Source organism: Thermobia domestica, chromosome 5 (assembly GCF_964235325.1).
Source record: "Thermobia domestica chromosome 5, izTheDome1.hap1.1, whole genome shotgun sequence".
NCBI lineage: Eukaryota > Metazoa > Arthropoda > Insecta > Zygentoma > Lepismatidae > Thermobia > Thermobia domestica.
Genome location: NC_137458.1, coordinates 225,420,249 through 225,443,550, shown reverse-complemented (window position 1 = coordinate 225,443,550; position 23,302 = coordinate 225,420,249). Strand labels below are relative to the sequence as shown.

Sequence of the window (23,302 nt, the reverse complement as noted above, 5' to 3'; positions counted from 1 at the left end):
CCCTAGAGGCACATAGGAGTTTTTCTTTCGATTTCCTTAGGAATATTGCGAATGGTATGACTTCAAACAATGTTTAAAAAAGAATACACATCGACACAATAAGATGATAATCTGATACCTAGGAAATATATTCAATTGTTTTTAATTTGTTCTCACGCTACCAAAACAGTATTTACGCTTTTTTTATTCTAGCCTTTTAATATAAGCATTTCACACTATTGTCTGTTCTAGGATGATACAATTCTAGTTCATGTATATGCTAACTTTGGAAATACAGTAGAGTTTCGCTTATCCGACATAAACAGGCAGTCAGAACGCTGGATAATATGGATGTGTTAAGAAAAGACCTATCAAAAGTAAAACTTATGATATAAGTTTACATATTACGCATCTAATAATAATGTTTTATAACAAATAACTGCACTGCACTGAATCAGGGACGTATCCAGCGTGAGAGCCTGAGGGCTGTCACTCTCCGAAACTCAAGCACTTTTTAATAAACTTTTTTTTACCCTTTTTAGGTTCTTTTATATCAGTTTACTAGTAGTCCAAACTTTGGGCAATATGCTGTTGTCTTGTTATAATTCTAAGAACATACCATAACCATTATACCAGGTGGAATTAAAGAACAGTTTTAAATAGGATTAACATTTCTTTTCCGTTCTGTTTTTAACTTTAATATATTGATACACTCAATGTCTTGTTGCTATTTTTGTTATGCGATATACGTAGCAGACAGTTTTCTTTAGTTACATTTTTCTCGAAAATATGTTTCATTTTGTTTGTGCTATAATGCAGTTTACAAAGTAAATGTAAAGTAAATGCGGTTTATAAATGAAAAGTAGGAAAAAGTTTAAGAGAAGTACAGAACTGTTGCATTATTATTATTATTATTATTATTATTATTATTATTATTATTATTATTATTATTATTATTATTATTATTGATATTGATATTTTTAAAACATTAGAATTACGGGCTTACGAGGACGTAATTCTACGTAATTAGAATCATACGTGTTGGGCCCACTCCGAATAGAAAACCTGGATACGTGTCTGCACTGAATGATAGACGTATGAGTCAAGGTGTAGAGGGCGCGCTAGGCGATAGACTCCAGAGCATGAAAAATAGATTAAGACCACAACTTGCATATCTTCTTGCCGATTGGTGCTATTTGCAATGATATATCGGATCATACGGTATGTGGAACAAAGGATAGTCGGATAAGCGAGACCATGGTGTATTGGTGTTTCAAGCACCTAAACCTGTAAAATGTTTGTATAAATAATCATGTTTCACTCCCTAGCTAAATTTGTGGGTATGATCACACACCTTGCCTCATAAAGTATAGTCTTATAAGGAAAAAATTTTTTTAGCTAAAACCAAAACAAAAGCCAAATTCAATAATTTAGTTTTTTTAAATAATAATGGCAAACTAGTCCATTTCATCACGATAAATCACTTTTGGTACTAAGATGTCTTTTTCTGTCCATATATATCCTTCACACTTTGTTGGAGACAAAATTGTTCTTTCCCCAAGAAAACAGGATGAGAGAAGCTATACAACAGCATGAACAGAAAACAATAGCTATTAACAATAGTTCTCTAATCCTGGATAAATACGTCATTACAGCAAAATATCAGTAAGTTGTCCTTATTATATTGCTTCTGTTCTTATTAACATCAAAATTATAATGTTTTGTAAAAAAAAGGAATGGGATGGGATGGGATTCGATGTGGTGTCAAAATAATAAAAGAAACTATAAGTCCGCCACTCTATCCACCTAACCACTGAGGTTACGTTGTATTGGCTCTTTTTTTTTAAAGAAATAATCTTCATAGCCATGGTGCGTATTGCTTCGAACCTTAAGATAAGAGTTTTTCTGTTTAATTCTATATTTTCGTACGACATCTTAGTTATAGAAGCTAATTTATATTTGGCAGGCAATCTACACACTAGGTTTTAACCAATAAATGCAACGTTTTAGTCCACTATCCAGTTCCTTGATCCAACTCCTCGAGTCCCCTACTGAATTCCCTCCGCAATCATGCTCTGCTACTGAAAAAATCCCTAGAAATCATCGTTGCCAGTATACACAAAACCGAGCATAATTTTGTTTTTTGCTTATATTTTTATTATTTTATTATATTTTTTGGAAATATCTCCTTAGATGGATTGCTTTCTATTATCTCCACATACTAATAACTGAATTTTACCTATAAACGTAAGGAAAATGGAATAAATACGAAAACTCTTCAGTTACAGTATACGAGCAATTTTTTTGCGCATGGGAGTACATATCTCGAGAACTAACGAAGACATTGGGATCATTCAAAAACGTATTACAGATAGGTAGCACATGTAATAGGCATTAGGGGCCACTTACATATTACGTAACGCTGCTTTTGATCAATTTTACCCCCTCTCTCTCCCTTGTCACACTTTGTAATGTAAGGCTGAATGCCTTTGTTACGTAAAGCTTTTTGATTTTTTTAAAATACCAATTTTGCTCATTTTGAAGGTTGTCACAATATAAAATAGTAAGGTTAATGGCAGAACATTTCATTACAAAATGCTTGTATTTTGAATATATTGGTAGTGTTCTTTCGCCAACAATCAAAGTATTAGAAAATGGTAGCACCGTAATAATATTTTAACCTTATAAGATTGTTTAATCAACCAGTCTTAATTCTACGAAATTCCATTCTGTCGTTTTTCCAAGGAGATCACACCCAACCTCTTAGCTCACCAATGAGTAGCAAGGAGGAAGTGCTGCAAGAAGATGCAGGTGAAACAGGATAGAGAATTGACATTGATCTCTTTTTTCTGGAATCCATTATGCTTCCTGTATTTGAAATTTCCCGGTGTCAGCAATACAAAGAAATTCTCCTCCCCATAGAACACAGATTCGACGTGGCTGCACACTTGAAGGAACAGGGACATCTTATTTATGAACAAGCTCATGCGAATAAACTCGATTTCTCTGGGGAAATTCAAATCTAAGAATAAAATTTAGTATGAGATGAATATCCGACGAATTTGGTGTTTAATATTTTATTTGCTTGAATCGTTTCATCGCGGAAAATATTATTTCACGAAAGAGAGTTTCTTCTGTTTCATATGTGAAACTCCTTGGAAGAATAGAGTGGGCAATGATTCAAATCTAAAGTTTTAAATCTATTCTCAGAAATAGCGATACGAGTGGGAATGCAAGGGCATTTTCAAGCGGTAGTTATGATCGGAAACAACTAACTCCAGAAAAGGGTGTACATAGATTGCGGCGATAGCCTCAAAACAGAGCTTTATTGTATTGCAGTACACGCAAGGTTCATCATCAGCCATGTTGGTGTCTAGTAGCGTCTTCAAATCCTTTCTGCATGATTCAATTTATACAGACTGTATGTTCTAAATTTTCCAAACCAATATAAATATTTATTTATAAAAATGAAAAACTGAATAAAATTATTTGCTTAAAAGATTGCATTTAAACCTGAGAATAAAAATAAATATTACAGAAAAAAAACATGTTACCTAACGAAGACGTTAACCCTCTTCTCCCACGCGTCACACTTCGTAACGCAAAGTCCAACGCCCTCTCCCCCTTTGTCACGTTACGTAATATGTGGACGACCTCTTAGATACGTATCACATTCATTACACTCACAGATCCCAGTATCCAAGACAAAATCCCGGAATTAATATTCAAATAACCTAATAGAAAATAAAATATTTAGGTGCCAAAAAATAATCAGTAAAAAGTGTATACACTAAATTTTTATAATGTGCAATTGGCAACACTGCCAATAACAATCCGTTTCAATCATCCATATTATCTGTATCATAAAAACGACAAATCAGTTTGACTGGTAAAAAAGCTGCCGTGATGTTCACGACAAAAGCCTTATGTTTCAGGACACGGCTATAGTACACACGTCGCGGCGCCGTTCACGGCACAGCAAGTAAATTTTTCTTTTAGTGAAATCTTGTTCAATTTATAATAAAACCGTGGAACTCTACTTGTATATCTTTATAAAATAACATTTCATTTTATTAACATAGTGTATATTAAATTGTATATGCTAATATTTTTATCTCTTTCGTAATGGACGCTACTACAACAGAATCCTTGTTTATGGGACGAATCGATTTGTTTTTTACACCTGCGGAGTTCTCTAATATCTATCTTTATGGTGAAAACGCGTAGTTTCGTGAGTGATTGTGTTGCTCCATTGAAGTGAAATGCATTACAGTATATATGTTTGTTCACTTTTATTTGCTTAATTTTGTTTAATTTTGTATATTGTCGTTGTTATTATTATTTGTTTTGTTGATGCTATGTGGCATGGAGTAATCAGCTTGTTCAAAATACATACTTGTGGTATGTGCTTGTAAAAATTACTCTCTGGAAAATTCAATGTCAAACCCTGATAATAGTACCAAACCTCTTAATAAACAGAAATTTATATACTCTTTACAGTAAAGTAGATTTCGACGAAATTATGCTTGGAGGATACTGGTAAGAACATGCACAGTTAAGTAGTAGAGTTTTGACTTAATTTTAATACATATTTTATACTTTCGAGCAAATATATTTTAGACTCGACGTGATTTGTTAGATTTTTTTAATAATATGTAGTTTACATAAAATATAACAAACTGCAGTTCCAGGACCTATTTATAACAGTTGAAGTATTTAAACATATTACTCGGAAAAGGCAATCTCGGACAAATGCCCATGCCACTTCAGTTTTAGTATATTCTGTAACTATTAAAAAAACATTTTTAACAATTTGGTACAATTAAACTTTAATTCAAGCTGCGTGGACTTACGGTACACTTCAAAACGTAGGAAATTGAATTAGAAAATGGAAATGGAAATTATGCTTCCTTATGTGTATGATTCTTTCTAAATCATCCAAGATTGTATAATCTAAAGGCGATTTCAAAAATATCCTTTTGAAGATAAAACTTTTGAAATATACTCCTTCAAGGAACCAGAGATAATCGGAAAGCAAGTACCACAACAAATGGTAGAATTATAGGAGTTCTAAAAGTAATAGAAAACCTCTTACATTTCTACAATAAAGTAACTGGTTTTGTAGCGACGAAAAACTCAACAAGTGAGTCGTTTCACCGTAAAACACACACACACACACACACACACACACACACACACACACACACACACTCTCACAGTGAAACTACAGTAAACTTCCAAACTATGACAATTTGATACTCAAACTACAAGTAGTATATCTATAATTGTTGGTTGAAATAGATTAATAAGATCAGATAGAACATGCTCCTTGAACACTGAATCCATATTAGAAAGCCATTACATGCTATGCTTTACTATTTTTGTTTTATGATGATGAAACCGGAAATCGTTGGTTTGAACCACTTCCGGTCTGAGTAGATGGTTAAGAAAGGAGATAGAACCTACTCTTGTAAACCAGAATCGATTGCAAAAAAACTTTATCTCTTACCTTACCGTTTTGCTCTACGGAAATCAGTATCGAAACTATTAATAGTAGTAATTCTAACCACTTCTGGTTTCGGTTGAGTGTTATGGGTTGTGACGATATGTTCTCTTGACACCCTAAATAGGTTGTAAGAAACAGTTTGTCTTTATCTATTACCATTTTTGTTCTGTGACGATAAATGTTGAAAACAGAAATGTTAATTTGAATAAATTCCGGTCTGAATAGAGTTTTACTGGAGAAGGTGGAACCTGTCCTTAGAAAACTGAATCAATTGCAAAAACAGCATCTCAATATCTCTCGATATTGCTCTATTTAAATCAGTATTGCCAGTTTTGATCGTGTGTTGAAGGTTGTGGTGGTATGTGTCTCTTGACAGCCTGAATCGTATAAAAAACGCATCTCTTTATCTGTTAAGGTTTTCGTTTTATGACGATAAACGTTAAAACCGGAAATTGTTGATTTGAAACACTTCCAGATTGAAGAGAGAGTTAACGGGCAGTAGTAGAACCGGAAGTGGTTCAAACTAACTATTTTCCGTTTCAAACTTCAACATCATAAAACAAAAAAACAGTAAGTAGAACCTCTTCTTGGGACGATGAATCAATTAGAGAATCTCTTACATCTCGATATCGCTTACAGTTTTTGCTTTGTGAAAATCACAATTGAAACCAAAAAAAGTAGCAAATTTTAACCACCTCCAGTTTTGGTAAAGTGTTCAGGATAGTCATGGCACATTACCTTGGGATGCTAAATCGTTTGCAAGAAAATTGTATCTCGATATCTCGTACGTTTTTTGCTCTGATACCTGTCTACAGCCGGACTAACGGACAAAGCCGTTCTATTATACTTCCGACATTTATGCATAATGAAAATGACGGTACATTGAATCATTTAACATTTAGGAGCTCCGAACTCCCGCCATATCAATCCCGAATAATTTAATGTTTCTGTTTTAATATTTGGAATACATTACCAAAAAATAACATTAACAATATGCAGTAACAACAGATACCTTGTCATGTGAAAAGTAAGAAAAGAGAAAAAACGAAGTGCTGAAAACACAAACTGAAGCAAATGTTTCTGACTTTGAAGTGATATTTATTTTTAACATTTTAATATTTTCCAAAAATATGGGTTCTGCGTTATAATTTTTTAATTATTTTCCGAACCGATAATTTTTGTTCTTAGTACGAGTTTCTGAGCAGAATCAAAATCTGGCTTTCATGGTATCTGTCGATTGAAACTAGATCAGTTTAGATTCTTTAGAACGTCCAGTGAAGTCTAGGTATTTGTGTTTATTTTTGTATTCGAATTACGAAGCACTAACCACCATATTTTTGAATGCCGATATTATTGTTCTTACTTATTTGACTTTACTAATCATCTGATTACAGATGGGGGCATTTTCTCTTTCTTTTTTGCTCTTAAAATCGCCTATGACAACTTTCAACTTGTGCTTTAGTGCCAGATCGATAATGGGCTAGAATTTTCGAGTCTTCAGCTTCTTCCATTGAAGTCTGAATGAAATTTAGAAAAGCAAAGCTACGCAACTTCAATCGCATGTTACCAAACTATCTTGTGTCTCATTATTGCAGCTAGTACCACCGTACATTTTCTTCAATTAATTCAAATGATTCGGGTAGAACAAGACTTATATATTCAAAAAATATTAATTAAATTATCAAGATAACCAATATAAGACATTGTTGTCAAGTAGAGTATCTAGGAAAAAGGTAATTTGCTGCTAAATATTCTTCTTTCCTTGAAATTATAGTTTTGTGGAATACGTATAGAAGATTCAAGTTTAAATGGTCAAAAACCTAAGCCATATTTGCACTGATTATCATTTTCCTCAGTGGATAATTATATGATTCCGTTAATATGCCAAGAAAGTATGTGGATAAATTTGATTACAGTGTACTCTTTGTTTTGTCATATGCAGTATACTACAATGACCCTCAATCTGCAAAGTGTGGTTCTTGGTTTAAGTTAGAGTGAATGGAACGCTAATGATATAAGGAATTATGTGTCAACATCAAGTAGAAACAAGAACATAATATTTCTATGTTAATTTGTTTGAATTGTATATACAAAGTAACATTCAGTGTTTTTTCTTTAGTTTTGCTTAATATAATCTTACCAATGGCGGTTCTTGAGAAAAGTTGCATTGGGAAACGTTTAAATTTTATTGCTACATCCTAAGGGAAAAAAGGGCATGTGACACATCTATAAGGTGTCTGGGCCACATCAGTCCATTTTGGGGAAACTTGGTAGACTAATAGAACACTTTGCAAAACTAACGTAACTAGCAGGAATTTGTCGAAAAAGCTGTAATTTCAGAGATACAGTCGATTCATTGAAGATGATATTTGTCGCGATATCTCGGGAACGGCTCCATCGAGATCAAGCAAACTTTTTAAGCCATAGTAGATACATGAGAGCTGATACATTAAAACAAAATTAAAACGAATTGCCTGCACCAGCGCAGAACTGCGCATAATGCGCAAATAATTGAACGCATACGCATATCTCGAAAAAGTGAAGACTGCGATATATTTTTCTCTTGCTTACTTTGAACTACATGACGAGTATAACATTATTGCAAGAAAAAAACTAGACTCGAAGATGAGCATTTTCAAGCAACTGAGATGAGAAAATGTTGAGGGTGGTCTGCCCCCACATACCACCCTCTAGTTATGACACTCTGTCTGGCTTTTCAGGCATACATTTAAATTACACCTTAAATTACGCCATATTCGGGTTATAGTGATATCAAGTACTCTAAGTCATCAATGTTGCACAACAGTAACACAGTATTAAGAGAGCGTAAGGATAAACTATCAGTAATATAGTCGCGGTCTATTGGAACACATCAATCAAATGCAAGCATCTATGCTTCAAAGAAACTTGCAAAACCATAGCCATACGGTTACCTATATATAGTTAGTATGGCCATGGGACGAGACCTTTGGGGTTGTCTCATCTCGTCTCATGAAACAGTCTCGTCGCTAAAAGTATAGCCTGGTTCAAATTAGGGATGGGGAAAACCGGTTTTTATAAAACCGGAGACCGGTTTCTAAAAACACGAAATCCGAAAACCGACATTCGGTTTTTCCCCAAAACCGGTCTGGTTTCCCATCAAAACCGATTCGGTTTTTCACCTAAACTGGTTCGGTTTTCACCGAAACCGGGTTCGTTTTCTCCAGAACCGGTATTTTCACCGAAACCATTTTCGGTTTTCTCCAAAAACCGGTTCGGTTTTTCACCAAAACTGGTTTCTGTGAAAACTTTTGGAAAAAATAAAACTATTTCTGTGGAAACGGAATTGATTTCCGGAGAGCAACGGTACACTATTCTGGTCAGAAATAGAACCAATTTAAGAAAAAAACTGGAATCGGGTTTGAAGAAAACCGAAACAGGATCCGGTCAAAAACCGAGCCTGCTTTGGAGAAAACGAAAAACCGGTTTCGGTGAAAAATAAGTTTTTGAAACTTTTCAAAACCCGTCTTCGATTTTCCTAAAAACCAAACTGGTTTTTGTGCCTACCACTAGTTCCAATAGATTGTGACTATAGGCCTCATAGTTTGTCCTTACGCTCTCTTAATACTGTGTTATTGTTGTGCAACATTAATGCCTTACATTACTTGATATCACTACGACCCGAATATGGCCACTATTAACGTTAACTTTATGATTTTTACAGAGGGGTAATTGAAATGTATGACTGAGAAGCCAGACAGAGTGCCGTAACTAGATGGGGTATCCGGGGGCAGACCACCCACAACATCTCATCTCAGTCGCTTGAAAACGCTCACCTTTGAGTCTATTTTTTTCTTGCATTATGTTATATTCGTAATGTAATTCAAACTAAGCAAGAGAAAAATATATCGCAGTCTTCACGTTTTCGAGATATGCACATGCGCACAATTATTTGAGCATTATGCGCAGTTCTGTGCAGGTGCAGACAATTCGTTTCAATTTCGTTTTAAGGCTATCATGTATCTACTATGGCTTGCAAAGTTTGCTTGATCTCGGTGGAGCCGTTCCCGAGATACCACGAGAAATGTCATCTTCAATGAATCGACTGTATCTAAGAAACTACACCTTTTTCGACAAATTCCTGCTAGTTACATTAGTTTTGCAAGCTGTCCTATTTGTCTGCCAAGATTCATCAAAATCGGTTTTGTGGCCCATACACCTTGTAGATGTGTCACTGGCCCTTTCACGCGCAGAATTTACTAGGTACAAATATTAAACTATTTATGAAATATAACTGAGAAACGTCTGTATTAAGAAAAATTAACAAGCAATCTCCGTCGGCGTTATATAGTAACATACATGTCACCGGTGTGGGAGGTCCAAATTCGATTCTCGGTGAGAGTTTATGTCTTTGAGCATCATATAGCTGTAGTATATTCGCGTCTCCTATCGCCCAGCTGAAATAGGTGCGTTAAACCCTGAACTAACCAAACAATAACTAGGAAACATAATACAGCGGAATGAAATAAGTTTGGAGCTTTATGCTTTGGTCACAGGCTTATCTTGGCTGAATATATACGGGACTATTTACCTAGGTAAATGTAATATATTATAGTTTTGCTTCTTTAAGTTGCTACCTGTAAAATTGATTTTCTTGATGAAAACATTGGTTCCCAAGTAAGACATGTTTCAATATATAGTGTTAGAAGATTAAGGCTGCATTAACAAAATTTTTATAATCCAATCACCAGACTAAACACCAACAATTTTTAACATTCCATCAGTGGACTTTGCTAGATGTTGTTAGGAACTCCAATGCCTTCACTTCTATTTATATAGATATAAATTAATTTCAGTACATAATTAGGAATCTATATAAAGAGAGAAAATAATGAATGGATAAACGAATATGAGGAAATCTTTCTAATTTAATTAACATTATGTTTTAATTAAATATAATTTTATTAACAACAACTCTTACTGTACAATAAATAGGTTTATAATAAATAAGAATTAAATAATTTAAGTCGAAGCATAGATTGATCTTCTTGTTGTTTTACTTCAATTGTGACCATTATATTGTTGTGCTGTACAGTAACCCGAGCTTTGTTAACAGTAGCACCCATCCTTTGTGTTGGAGAATATCCATGTGAGGTATCTGTTCACTCTGGTGTAAACTCCTGGACGGTCAGGTCTTGCGCATCCTTCACCCCAAGATACAATACCTGCAGAATGATTAATATTTGTATTACAAATTAAGAAAATATCTGTGATCCATTAAGGACAACTCAGAGATGATATTCAAAGATTCTGCAGACAGGTATTCAAGTTTCATTTACTTACAATTCTTCAACGTTGCATGCTTGTGATTACTTTATTGATTTAACTCACTTTAAACGACTCCCTAAACATACATGTATTTAATATGCTATTTAATCAGTAGAACATTTTTAACTTAGAGTACAATAATTACTTGCATACGAAATCATTGATAATAAATTAATGTTATTTTAATTAAAATTATTTTCGAATTTTGGTTTATCGGTTCAAACGCGAAGAAAGTCGTATTTCCTGGTCTCTGATTCAGAAATTCTATCAAAATCAGCTAAGAATCCAGTTTTTTTAAAAATTAATCTCTGATGCACGTGATTCTAGATTCGATATCAGATAATAAACTTACTCGTCCACGGGATAACACTGAGTTTAAAGCAAATTAACGTCCAATGATAAGTTTGTTCCTAACGTTATTCAATACGTGCTATTGAAATGTAAAATTAATTCTAAATGTGTAGACCATTATTTAATTTGTTGAAGATCTTAAATAACTTCTCAAAGTTTTACGAAAATTTTATAATTTTAGAGATTCGTGAAATTGCATTTGAGTTTAGAACGGTTTACTTTTACCCCCTTGATTAAGTATATCTCGAAATTAGAACAGAGGAAAGCAATTGTGTTACTAAATAAAAATACTGCATTATTTATTTGGTATAAATGAGGAGAAAGTATTAAACAAAGAACTTAAAGCAATAGACGTGCCTATAAAGAATCAAACAAAATCACACAAATAGTAGAAAAGACCGTTACTCCGAAAGAAGTAGGAGAACTGCTAGAAATACTAGATTACCAGATGCTAATACGAGCATCATGCAGCTTTTTACTAAAGAAAACTAGAGTGGTTAAAGGTTAGAGTACCTTAGAAATATTAAATTGCTAACAGTCCATACATAATAAGTGCTATATGCAGTATGATATTTAAACGAGATGTTAGAAACATTTGTTTATATCGTAATAAACAATACAATTTCTGATTTCTGTATCTGCATTAATTTTCTATAAATAAGAAAATATATTGAAATGATATTCTAAATGAGAAACAAGTATGTACAAAACGTACCTGCTAATTCGTGTTTAGTTCCATTCTTGACATGGAGTGCGCCACCGCTATCACCCTGTAAATGCCATACACTTTATAGTATACATTTGAACAATTTTAGTAAGATATATCCATCTTCAACAATCACTTGATTTTGTCTATGAGTAACAGTTAATATATCAATTTTAAATTAAGAAATGCTTTGACTGGTCAAACTAGGTCATTTATGCTAAGAAAGACCTCTATAAAACCCCTTATTATCTCTATAACTCTTTACTTCTGTAACTTTTTATAAAACTTAGTTTCATCTGAACGTAAACTCTAATATAATTGTGTTTCTTGGGTACATTATAGCTAAGCATCAAGTAAAAAGCTGAAAAGATGACAAACTGTACCAAATGAATTTACGTTTGGAATAAAATATGAGAGCATTAAGAAATTTTCAAGCCGGAAAGCGTTAACACGGAAGCGTTTACATCTTCTTTAGTTTTGAGACAAAAATATGAGTAAGAATGTAAGAATTTTAATACGATATGTATAATATAATACAATGTGTATGTGTAATACGATGTAAGAATAGATAATACAAATATATAATGTAACTTCTAGACATTTATTTCATAGCAGTCTGATAAATTTAATTTTGAATTTATTGAAGAAATTTGATTGGTGACAAAACGCAAAGTAATTTTCTTCTTGGTTTCACATTTGCCAGTCACGATTTTAGAACCACTTACCTGGCAGGAATCTTTCTGTCCTTCGGGAAAGCCAGCGCAGAGCATATTGTCCGTAATCCTACTTCCGTACGCGGTTTTTCTACAGTCTTTGTTGGACATAATAGGAACAGTTACTTCTCGAAGAGTGTTGGATGGAGAACCTTGTTCAGAGGTCTTTCCCCAGCCGGTAACGATTCCGTCTTGTCCAGCGAAGTGTTTACCTACAAAACGACGTTTCGAGATTAACTATACATTTTACGCTTCATAGACTTCAAACATATTCTAAATGCTTGCATTTAGATGATAGATGATTTCAATGTGTCTGTTGAAAGTTTATTATAGAAAATTATTCTTCTTTTCAAAACTATCATGGTTCTGCTTGTGTCAGTCTGCAGTTACACATTTAAATAAATTGTCTTTTATCTAATAACTTTAGAACAATTGGAGAATGTGTACCGTAGTTTCCAATAATTGCATAATTAACATGGGAAATAGTTAATATAAATTTGTGAGTTTATCCGAAGTCATTGGTAGAAGAAATATTATAAGAGAAAATAAATGGGAATTTACTTGCCATTATAGTGACTTCTAGAGTTTATTATAATATAAACTACAGACTGTATTAGCTTTGAAAGTTTGGAATATTTTGTGTAAATATTACACAATTATGTGAGAATGGTAACAACTTACAAAAAAATCCTCATACATTGATATTTATTTGCACTGCAATGCCGAAATTGTTTTGACTTCTTTCACAGATGTTTACGATTAATATACTTATTTATCGAGAAAGATCAAGGTGCGAAGAACATCAAGAAAGATAACCTCTTACACATAAACTGTTCCACATTACACTACGTAGTCTCCAAGAAAGCTGGGTTAGGACCACAACAGTTTACTTAGAGACTGAACGTAGCATCTTGTTTAGTCTGTTTAATTTTTCATTCAGAGCCTCTGAATCTGAAAGCGGAGAGTCACGTACACTTATATTTCTAATTGAGAATGAGAAATGTAAGTGTACGTGATTCTCCGGTTTTAGAGGCTCTGAATTATTACTTGAAGCTGTAGTTCCGCTATTTTGCTTTGATATACAACATAAATATTGCAGTCGTTGAATTTGCTCTTGTTATGTAGTCTTTACGTTCTCCAACCTTTAGTGCATTTTATTTGTATAATTATAATATGTTTAACTGTAATAAACACTTGATTTTACTTATTTTACTAGTTTCCACAACTGTAGATCGTTCCTTATTCCGTAATATGAGTATTATACAATACTTACCTCTTGTGGGCATGCAAACGGGTCGCAATCTGTCTTTAATATCAATAGGAGAGTCTAACTTGATGAGCGCAATGTCGTTGTTATAGTTGATGTTGCTATATCTCCCGTGTTTGATGATTTTGGCAGCACTTCTTACGATAATCTCGGTCTCTGAGCTGGAACTACGATCGTGGTCCATGAGTTGAACTTTTATCTTGTTGCGAGAAAATCTGGAAGAGTAAGATAAGGATTTTTAGTGTTTTCATATTTTTTGAAATGCTACAACTGAAGTTAGCCTTGGTGATGGAACATGTTTTACTAGCACTGTCATACCACTTAAATTTCATTTGAGAAGACGACACTTTGTAATTGAATGTATCGCGGTTCAAATCAAAGAATCAGCGTATTTCTTTTTCCTGAATGTTTTTAGGTATAGAAGTAAACGACTTTTTCTCATTCCTCAAATTGTAGTTGTAGCGATTAACTAAGGATAAGATTTAGATAATGCAGTTAATAAAGTTTCATTTATGCTTCGGTTCTCGCCAAAAATCTTACAACTAAATAAGATATATGTTTTAATTCCAACGTATTTCTAAGGAAACAATAATAATATAGAAGATAAGTTTGTAAGAATTAATAAGAAATGACATTGTTTGCGAATCAATTGATATACATGCAAGTTCACAGTTCTGAAGAATTTCAAGCGATCATGTAAATGATCGAAATTTAATATACTATCTATATGGAAATCAATATGTTCTATGTCGATTGTTTTGAAACGAATACTGAAGTACTGTCTTAAAAAATATATCACAATGCATAAAGAAAGTCTAATTAATCACAAAGTACTGTATTAGGTATCTGAATGTTTGTCAATTTGCAAATTTGTGTATGGAATAATTGAATTTAGTACTTATTACTAGAAATTGGTAGTGCAATTTCTTCATCATGTTATAGTTACGTAGTTTTGATTTATTTCTGATTAACTTTTATTAAATTATCTATAAAAATTGATTGCAACAAAAACTAGTATTTGTTTGAAAACAATGAAAGCTAGTAAAGAAATAAGTGAATAAATGGTCAGAAATATTATGTTTGCATATTTACGAATGTAAAGTAACTGCAAAGCAAATGTAAAGGAACTGGTACAGTTTTATAATAATCGGTTCAACTAAGAATTCAGATTGAAAATCAAGGTTTATCAATTCTAATACCATTGATAAACATGTTATCATCTTAATTTAAAAAAAGTATACATAACCGATAAAAAATAATTGAGGAGTTTGGTGCAATAAGGGCGCAAGTCTGAAACATGCAGTTGAAGAAAAACGATGTTGAAAATTTAAATAGTGTTTTTTTCTTACATAAAACAATGTAATATGCAGCATGTTATTCCGATATTGCATTGAAATGTTATCAGGAGACTAAACAAGCATGGAAAAAGCCACAAATGCGTTTGATGCAAAAAGGGCGTAAACTCACTTATGCCCTTATTACATCACACTTCTCAATTAATAAAGTGAAAAAAGTTGGTCCTAATGTTGACTAAGTATTGAAATGTAATTAGTAATTGCTAGGAAAATCCAACTTACCCATCAACACAATGTGCAGCAGTTGCTACGTAGAGATTATTGATAAGACTTCCTCCACAATAAAACTGGTTATTGTAGTATAAAGCAGCCATCCATGGATATTGGTTGACTAGAGTTTCTTTGCCTCCTACTATACGAACGTAGGAGTTTACATCTCCACAGCCTGAAATAGAAGAAAGAAAGAAGAAATATAGTTCAGTTCAGAGGGTCTTAGTCCCTTGAGTTTAACAACATATAATTTCTTACATGATTGCGAATCATTTATTTAGAACACGATAAAATAGGAATTATTTTGGTTAGGTTAGGTTCAAAATTCATATTCTAGTATATATCTATTTGCAAAACTTGTTGCCTTCAAGTCCTTTCTGCAAATATTTAAGTATTCAATCTGATGCTGATATCTACGAGGGTAATACCTTGGTATTATTAGATCAGAAACATCATATGTATAGAACATTGTTGTTAAATAATTCCTTACTTGTCTATATGCTGGAAGGCATTGGACTGTTTACTATTTTCGTGTGTACTTTAATGAAATGTATGTAAAGTCTCCTTTAACTTTTTTCTCTGATTCGGAGGAAAATTTGTAAAGCATGCTAAGTTAGACCCACTAGGGTATTCAGAAGAGTCTTTTGGAGGGGCGGATTTCCTCCTGGATGATTAATATACACTAGGAATACGAAGTTATACCTCAAATCAAGACAATGTAGTGCAATAATCACATATAACCTATAAAAAAGTAGTGTTTGGGGGAGGTTGCACCCAACACCATTATCATGGATCCGCCACTGGTTGAACTAGAAACAGTGAGCAATAAATGAAAAAATATGTAACATGAGAGTCATATTTTGTCTCGATTATACACTCAATTTAGTTTATCATTAAAATTTTCCCCATATGTGGCCTACTTGTAAATCGCTTATCTGTGGTATGAACGGTTGTTGGTTTGATTCCATTGCATGTGAGTTTATGCATATGAAACACAATGTGGTGAATTTTCTGACTTGAACAATGTTTTCACTATCGTTCACTTTCATTTATTATCTATTTTTCTTAGCTGACAGAGCGTAATTGAAGGATTAAATTGAAACTTATGCCATGTGATAATATATGAAGTGTTTATTTTGTGCTATCTAATAGTTAGCGTTTATGCCTTTGGTGCTTGTGATGTTTCGATCAATGGTGGAGATGTTAACCTATAATTATGATGCAATTGGGAAACTGCTTGAATACTTGAAATGTATTTTAAATATTAGTTATGATTGTTATTTTGTTTGTTGATGTTTAGAGTTTCTTTTCATCACCAAGGATATATGAGACGTGGGCCTGCAGTTTAATGTGGAAGTCACATTTTCGTAATGCGTTCAATGCTCTAGCAAGAATGACTATGTTAGATACGTAATACTATCTAACATATTTACATTGTACTTATCAAAATAATCTGAAAATATAGAATTAAATATAAACTTAAAATTTCCTGAAATTTGCAATGTTCATTCATTTATTCATTAAGATAGCTAAATTGCATGTATTGTGTTGCATTCCGTTTCCATAATTTTATTCTAAATCACGAGCGCAAATTGAGAAGCATATTTTCGAGAAAGCAACATCTGATCATACAAATTTTACCGAAGACATGAAAACATTCATTGTCGGTAAATAAAAATTTCTATATGAGAACATTGACATTTTCAGGCCCTGATATTAAGAAATAATCTTAGCAATCTTGTTGCTTTCAACTTTGTAATTTTAGAAGAATCGATTTTCCATGTCTCCCGCGAAATTAGTTAGGATGGAAACTGAATAGAAACTTCCCAAATGTATTTGTTACATCGCATTCCCTTTTGTTAATAAGCATTGTATAAAAGAAAAGCAATTTTTTCTTCTGTTATTGAGTTTATGATAATAGCTGAAACAACCTGAGATGTAAAATATTGAAATCTCTATTCAGAACATCTCTATTAGTGTTTAACAGAATGGAAGAATAGCAATGCCATGAATATAGATTACATGTTAGGTGCGTTCTAAAACTTAAAAATTATGAGTAACTATAGTAAAAATGTGCTTAACCATTTTCAAAAATGATGTGGAAAATGAAATTAACGTTTTTGAAATCTGTATTGTGATATGTAAAGATAAAGCATTGAGTCTAGTTCAACTTAATTTTACATAGACATGTATTTACATAAAATTACTTTTCCTGTTCATAAGAAATCTAACTCTTTTAGATTCATTTACTCGTCTTTAATAAGAAACAGCTATAATTCTCTTTTTAGTTTTCATTTCAATAAAAATATAATAATAGTTAGAAACAGTAATAAAAGTAAGAATATGACAACATTTCAATACTGCCTAGCTTCACCTTTTTGGCGTAATGACTATCATGTTTACACTTTGATACTTAAAAGTATACGACAAATTATCGAATTGAAGAGTACGATCTCTACACGGTACTTACTGCATTCTTTTTCGCAACTTTGTGGCTGAATTGATTCATCCTCTTCTTCTTCTCCAGTACCAAACAACCACTCCAGAAACCACTTCTCCTTATTTTCTCCTTGAGCGACATCAGTGTCATCCGACTGCAACAGAAGCGAAAAGCATTATACTTCTTCATAAATACAGCGCTGTAATCGTTTCATCGTTTTATGTAGTTCAGAAGTACGAAATTTTTGGTATGAGAACTGCGGTTGACCTGTACAACATGTCTGTATTAATGTAAATGACTGAAAATATTAGTTGATTAGAATGACATACCTATAGTTAATATCAAGATTATTTAATTGGGATCTACCGCTTAGCATGAGATTCGAACCATATATATGGAGTCATAACATTCAGTTCTTCAATATTTTATATCCATAGCTCTAGTTTTCAATCTATTCCTTTAGTCCAACTCTAATTTCGAACTTTCCGTAAATTTTGTGGAATTATATGTCTGAAACAAACTAGTCCCCCTACTTCACTCTACTGAATTAGTCACATCATCTTCTGTACTAGGTAAATGGGCTAGAAAATGAATTCGGGAAGAACACTCACACAGCACAAGATATATATCGTTGTCCTGCTTCTTCCTGAATGCGTAGACATAATGTTAAAGAAGTGTCGATAAGAAAGGAGGTACAGCTAAAGAGATGAATCTGAGTAATATTTTCAAGATTTACATTTAATGATATGCCCTCTTCGTGTACACTATTAAGATTTTAAAGAAATAATTCTTTCCAATACGCACATTATATTTTTTCTAATGCCATTAACAAAAAAAGACACTTCTTTCTTTTTAATAAATATATTGTACCCACCTTTAGTGGTGTAGATAACCTATTCCATTTCTACTTCTTAGCCAATTAATTATATACTGAAATATTTTCCTTTTTTTAATGAATGCGAATTTTATTGATGTGATGTTACTGCTTTTGTTTATTTGAACGTCCCACGATTATGCTCTGAGGATAACGGAGGCGGTGATGATGAGATGAATGATATTAGTAGAATGAAGGAGTGGAAGGAAACGGTAGAACCCCTAGAAAACACATGCAAAGGCTGATTCAAGTTCTTTCAAAGGGAAATTCTCGGATAGTACCTTCAAATACTGCAAAAGTCCTATCGAACGTACTCCCATAAAATTCTATGATATCTGTTATCGTTGATGTCTTTAGAGGAAAATAGATGCAACTGACAATATTTGGAATTTGTTAATAAATAAATAGAAAATAAATAAATATACTCTGCTAAAGGCAGTAAAAACGATGACTCGAAACGTACATTTATGAATGAATTTATTTGAGTTTATAATAGGAATTAAGAATAGCTATCTAGGTAAATATTTTCGCCTAGATATGTATGCAACCTCTAACTAAGAGTTTTGAGGTTTGCATACTAGCGTTATATGAAACGTACATAAATAGCATATTGATAACCACATTAAAGTCAATGTTACTGGATGTTTACACGAAGATCTTTATGGATTAAGTACATTAACGAACTCGGCCGAAATAATCATTCTAGCTATCTATTGCAGAAAACAGGATTCAAAAATTCGCTATCGTTCAAGAATTATCGTGTGGAGTAAAGAACGGACGCAGTACAGATACAATCTTATAATTTCCATTAGAGTGATGCTATCTAGTGTTTAGTATTTTCTAAAGATCACTTGAATTATTTTGTATACAAATAAGAAAAAAAGAATTGAATTAGTGGTATTATATTGTAGTTGGATACACTGAGTGTGAAAAGGAAAAAAAATGAAATGAAATCTTTAAGTTTTACGTCCCACGGTTATGCCGGTTAGGCTAAAGGAGACGGTGATAATGAGAGATGAGTGAAAATGGTGGAATGAAGAAAGTGGGAGGAAACGGGAGAACCCCGAGAAAACCCACGAGCGCGGTGTTTGTCCACCACAAAGTTCACTTGGCGGGGGCTGGGATCGAACCCGGGACCCCAAGCACCAGAGGTGAACGCTCTACCACTGAGTGTGAAAAGGGAGTTCAATAAGTTAGTTGGAGAGGTACGACCCTAATGTTAAGACGTCCGTGCGACATTGTAGCAATTGTAATATCTAACGCCAAAATATACTTATATAGTATATTAATGAGCACTAATTTAACATACAAACGAATTAACCCGTCCATGCGAGCTTTTATTATAGTGTGCTATCGAAAGAGATTTATATAAAATAAGTTTAGTGGAGTCAGATTACAGAAGACATTATCCTTTCGATAAAGAAGAGAAAAAGGGAGCATTGCAGCTAACCACCATTACAGTCTTATAAAGCTCATTAGCGTCATCTTAATAACTATCACTCAGAAAAAGGTCGGGAAGCTTTGTGAAATTTTCCTCTTGATCTTAAAGAATGAAGTTTTCTCAGTAACTCTACATGCTCCAGAAGAAGTGCATATTCATGAGAGCAATTCAAGGAATTCAAGTCTCTCGAGGAAAATAAAATGAAATCTTTTAGTTTGTTATGCTCTTTAAGATGATTAAGGCAAAAAAAAAAAAAAAAAAAAAATGATGATAGAAGAATCGATGGAATGAGAATGTGAGAGAGAACGGAAGTAACCCTAGAAAGCCCCTGGACACGATTTCCACCATGGACGTCCTTATCGGGAGACGAACAAGACTCCACGCACCAAAAGGTAACGTCTCTACCACTTAGTATCTTCTACCGTACACCATTAGTCCCTCGAGGAAATAGCAGTACTATTGAGCTAAGTATCAATATACGTACATGGAAATGAAGTAATAAACATTTTAAGATAAAATGATTGGGAAATTTTGAATTTACTTTCTCACAAATGAAATTCTTAGTGTTATACAATAAATTAAGTCTGTATTAAAGATACTTGATAAGCAATTTATGCAGAAAGTAATAGTCAACAATGAATTCTATCCCTGCTGAACTACAATATTAAACAAAGCTACAGACTCAAAGTTAGACAATGGCTAAATTTTCGTAATTTAGAAAAAATAAAGACAAACTTCTATATTTACTTTTTATTTGCTTAACTTATTTTGATTTTAGAAATTATGCACACAGACACAGATATGAATTAGACAGGTGTTAATCACACTTTTCTACATATACCATGTTTACATTTATGATTACAAGATTATATTGGCATGGGACAAACTCCCTTCTTCGTAAGGAAACGAATGACCTCGCTATAGTCCACATAATGCACTTTTTGGGAGGGGAGAGCATTCAGAGCTCAAGGAAATCAAATCCAATTACCAAAGCTTTGAGAAAAAGAGTCATAAAGTTCTTATGATTCTCTTAGATAAGTGGAAAATATTTAACATTGTACGTAGAATATATGGCTATGAGTCTTTTGAACTCTGAGATGACCTTTAGATATAGACCTCAGAGATGCAAGATGTCCAAAATGACCAAAAGGTCGTCTTAATTCCCTTATGCACTGCATGCGTCATTTCAGACTCTATATAGATCACAGAGAGTGAACTATGCCTGTTCTTGTGCGGTAGATCTTACATAATTCTATACTTTCTTTAGCACTCGAAACGTTTGTTGTGTCCTAAACGTCTGTAATTTTGTCAATTATTTTGGGACCCTTGAAAGTTGGGGCCTGGACAGAAGTTCTCTGCAATACTTGTGTTATTAACGTTTCTCTTTGTTTCCTTATGCATCTATATTGTATTTTCCTAAACTTTTCCCAACTTTCACTGAATCTCTCGAGCTATATTGTATGCTGCCAGACACCATCATGGAAGTCGAATGTTCCGCCCATTATTGGTGTTTTAGTTTAACTATCCGCACTATATTCGGTTATAATTATACAATCTAAAGCTCTCTGTTATGTAACTTTCACTACTAATCAGCTTGTTTTTTTCTATTTTCCCATCATTGTCCTCAATACTTCATTTCCAAAAAAAACTTTTTTTCCTTATTCATTTTGATTTGATTTGATTTGAAGTTTAGCGTCCCTTCAGCAGAGAGGTTATATGAGACGTGGACCTAGTTTAACATGGTTCCGAACAACATGAACTCCTACCGGGAATCGAATACGGGTCTTCCAGGCCAAAGGTGCGTATGTTAACAGCTTAGCCACCCTGAAACTCTTTGATCCATCTTCTATTGAAATGTTCTGATATCTTTACTTTTACATCCCGTAATTATTAGGTATTAAAATAAAAATTAACTATCTGAAATCATACTTACCGGAGCTGCAGCAATATTTATAATGAGCAGACATCCTAAAAGTAATTCTAGAAGCGAAGGCATTTTTTTGTAATTATCCGAAATGCTGTTCTCACTTCAGGCTCATATACAACACTAGTTAATTATTTTTGTGATGGAGAAAGATGATTAACCCACAAGATCTGTTTTGAATATGTAATGATCTTAATCTGGGTGGGTTGTATTTATACCAAGACAAGATTCTAATGGCTAATTACTATGTGCAGACATGGCTATACATAAGTGAATGCTACACTTTTCTTCAGTTTTGAGGGTCGGGCTGGGCGATTGGGACACCTATTGTTACATAAGGCTTCCTCTCGTTAGATTCAAGGTGACAATTTATGTCAAGGTGGGTGGTGTATCATCGTTTGCATCGACCATGAGGGTTAGTTAGAAACACTACATCTCAACACACGTGCGTGATGATGGGAAGGACCTTCTTGTATGGCTGTCGATGCACACGACATTTGTATTGTCTGCCTGCAGTTGGCAGCCCAGTTGCAGGTTCATTGCCACGCTTGGAATGGCGTAAATGAAAGTGGGCTTTCCAACATGTAATTAAATCGGTAAACACGGAAGAAATCTACACTTAGATGCTTAAGAATGTGTAAATGAAGTTTCTTTCCATTGTGTTATTCAAAATATCAGATTGTGTCACACTTGTAATAGAATAGTAACTAGTAAGAAAATCAAGAGAGAAATTTATTTTCTTAGTCAATTTCAACATTTCATTCTCAAATTCTAATCTGCCATGGCGCTCACAGAAATTTTTGTTTGAGTTGAGTTGATTTTGAGCCTATATGAGACGTGGGCCTACTGATTAACGTGGAACACGAACCACATGAGCTCCCGTCGGGAATCGAAAGAAATGTTTGTTGGGACAGGTTTAAGCTTTGGGGGAGGGGTCCAACACTACAAGACACTACGTCTATGTAATATTGAACGGATATCATTTTGCATTTGAGAAGCCAACAAGTAATTGTAAAATACTTCCACCTATTTTTTCATGAAAAAAGGACAACTAAATTGTATTTATAAGGGAAAGAGTACATATGAAGTGTAAGATCAAATTTTCATGCTACATCAATCATTTCTCTGTTAAACAAATGTGGTAATATTGAGAAAGTGTACAAATGTATGTTGAGTTAGGAAGTATATTAGATAAAGCATCCAATTTCTGCATACTCCGCAGGGCTTAG

General features: G+C 33.4%; 1 protein-coding gene across 1 annotated transcript in view; it reads right to left on the bottom strand.

Moving 5' to 3' along the window:
- LOC145685413 (transmembrane protease serine 9-like) overlaps positions 1 to 22,259 on the bottom strand; it is a 54,291-nt gene extending 32,032 nt beyond the window's left edge. The window contains exons 1-7 of the mRNA XM_081757807.1: positions 22,083 to 22,259; positions 17,865 to 17,988; positions 15,407 to 15,569; positions 13,836 to 14,044; positions 12,575 to 12,774; positions 11,859 to 11,913; positions 10,579 to 10,689 (exon numbers count right to left, since the gene is read on the bottom strand). Of these exons, the coding sequence (XP_081613933.1) occupies positions 10,579 to 10,689; positions 11,859 to 11,913; positions 12,575 to 12,774; positions 13,836 to 14,044; positions 15,407 to 15,569; positions 17,865 to 17,988; positions 22,083 to 22,145 (925 nt within the window). The 5' untranslated portion in view covers positions 22,146 to 22,259. The remainder of the gene's footprint in view (positions 1 to 10,578; positions 10,690 to 11,858; positions 11,914 to 12,574; positions 12,775 to 13,835; positions 14,045 to 15,406; positions 15,570 to 17,864; positions 17,989 to 22,082) is intronic.
- Positions 22,260 to 23,302: the final 1,043 nt, after the last annotated feature.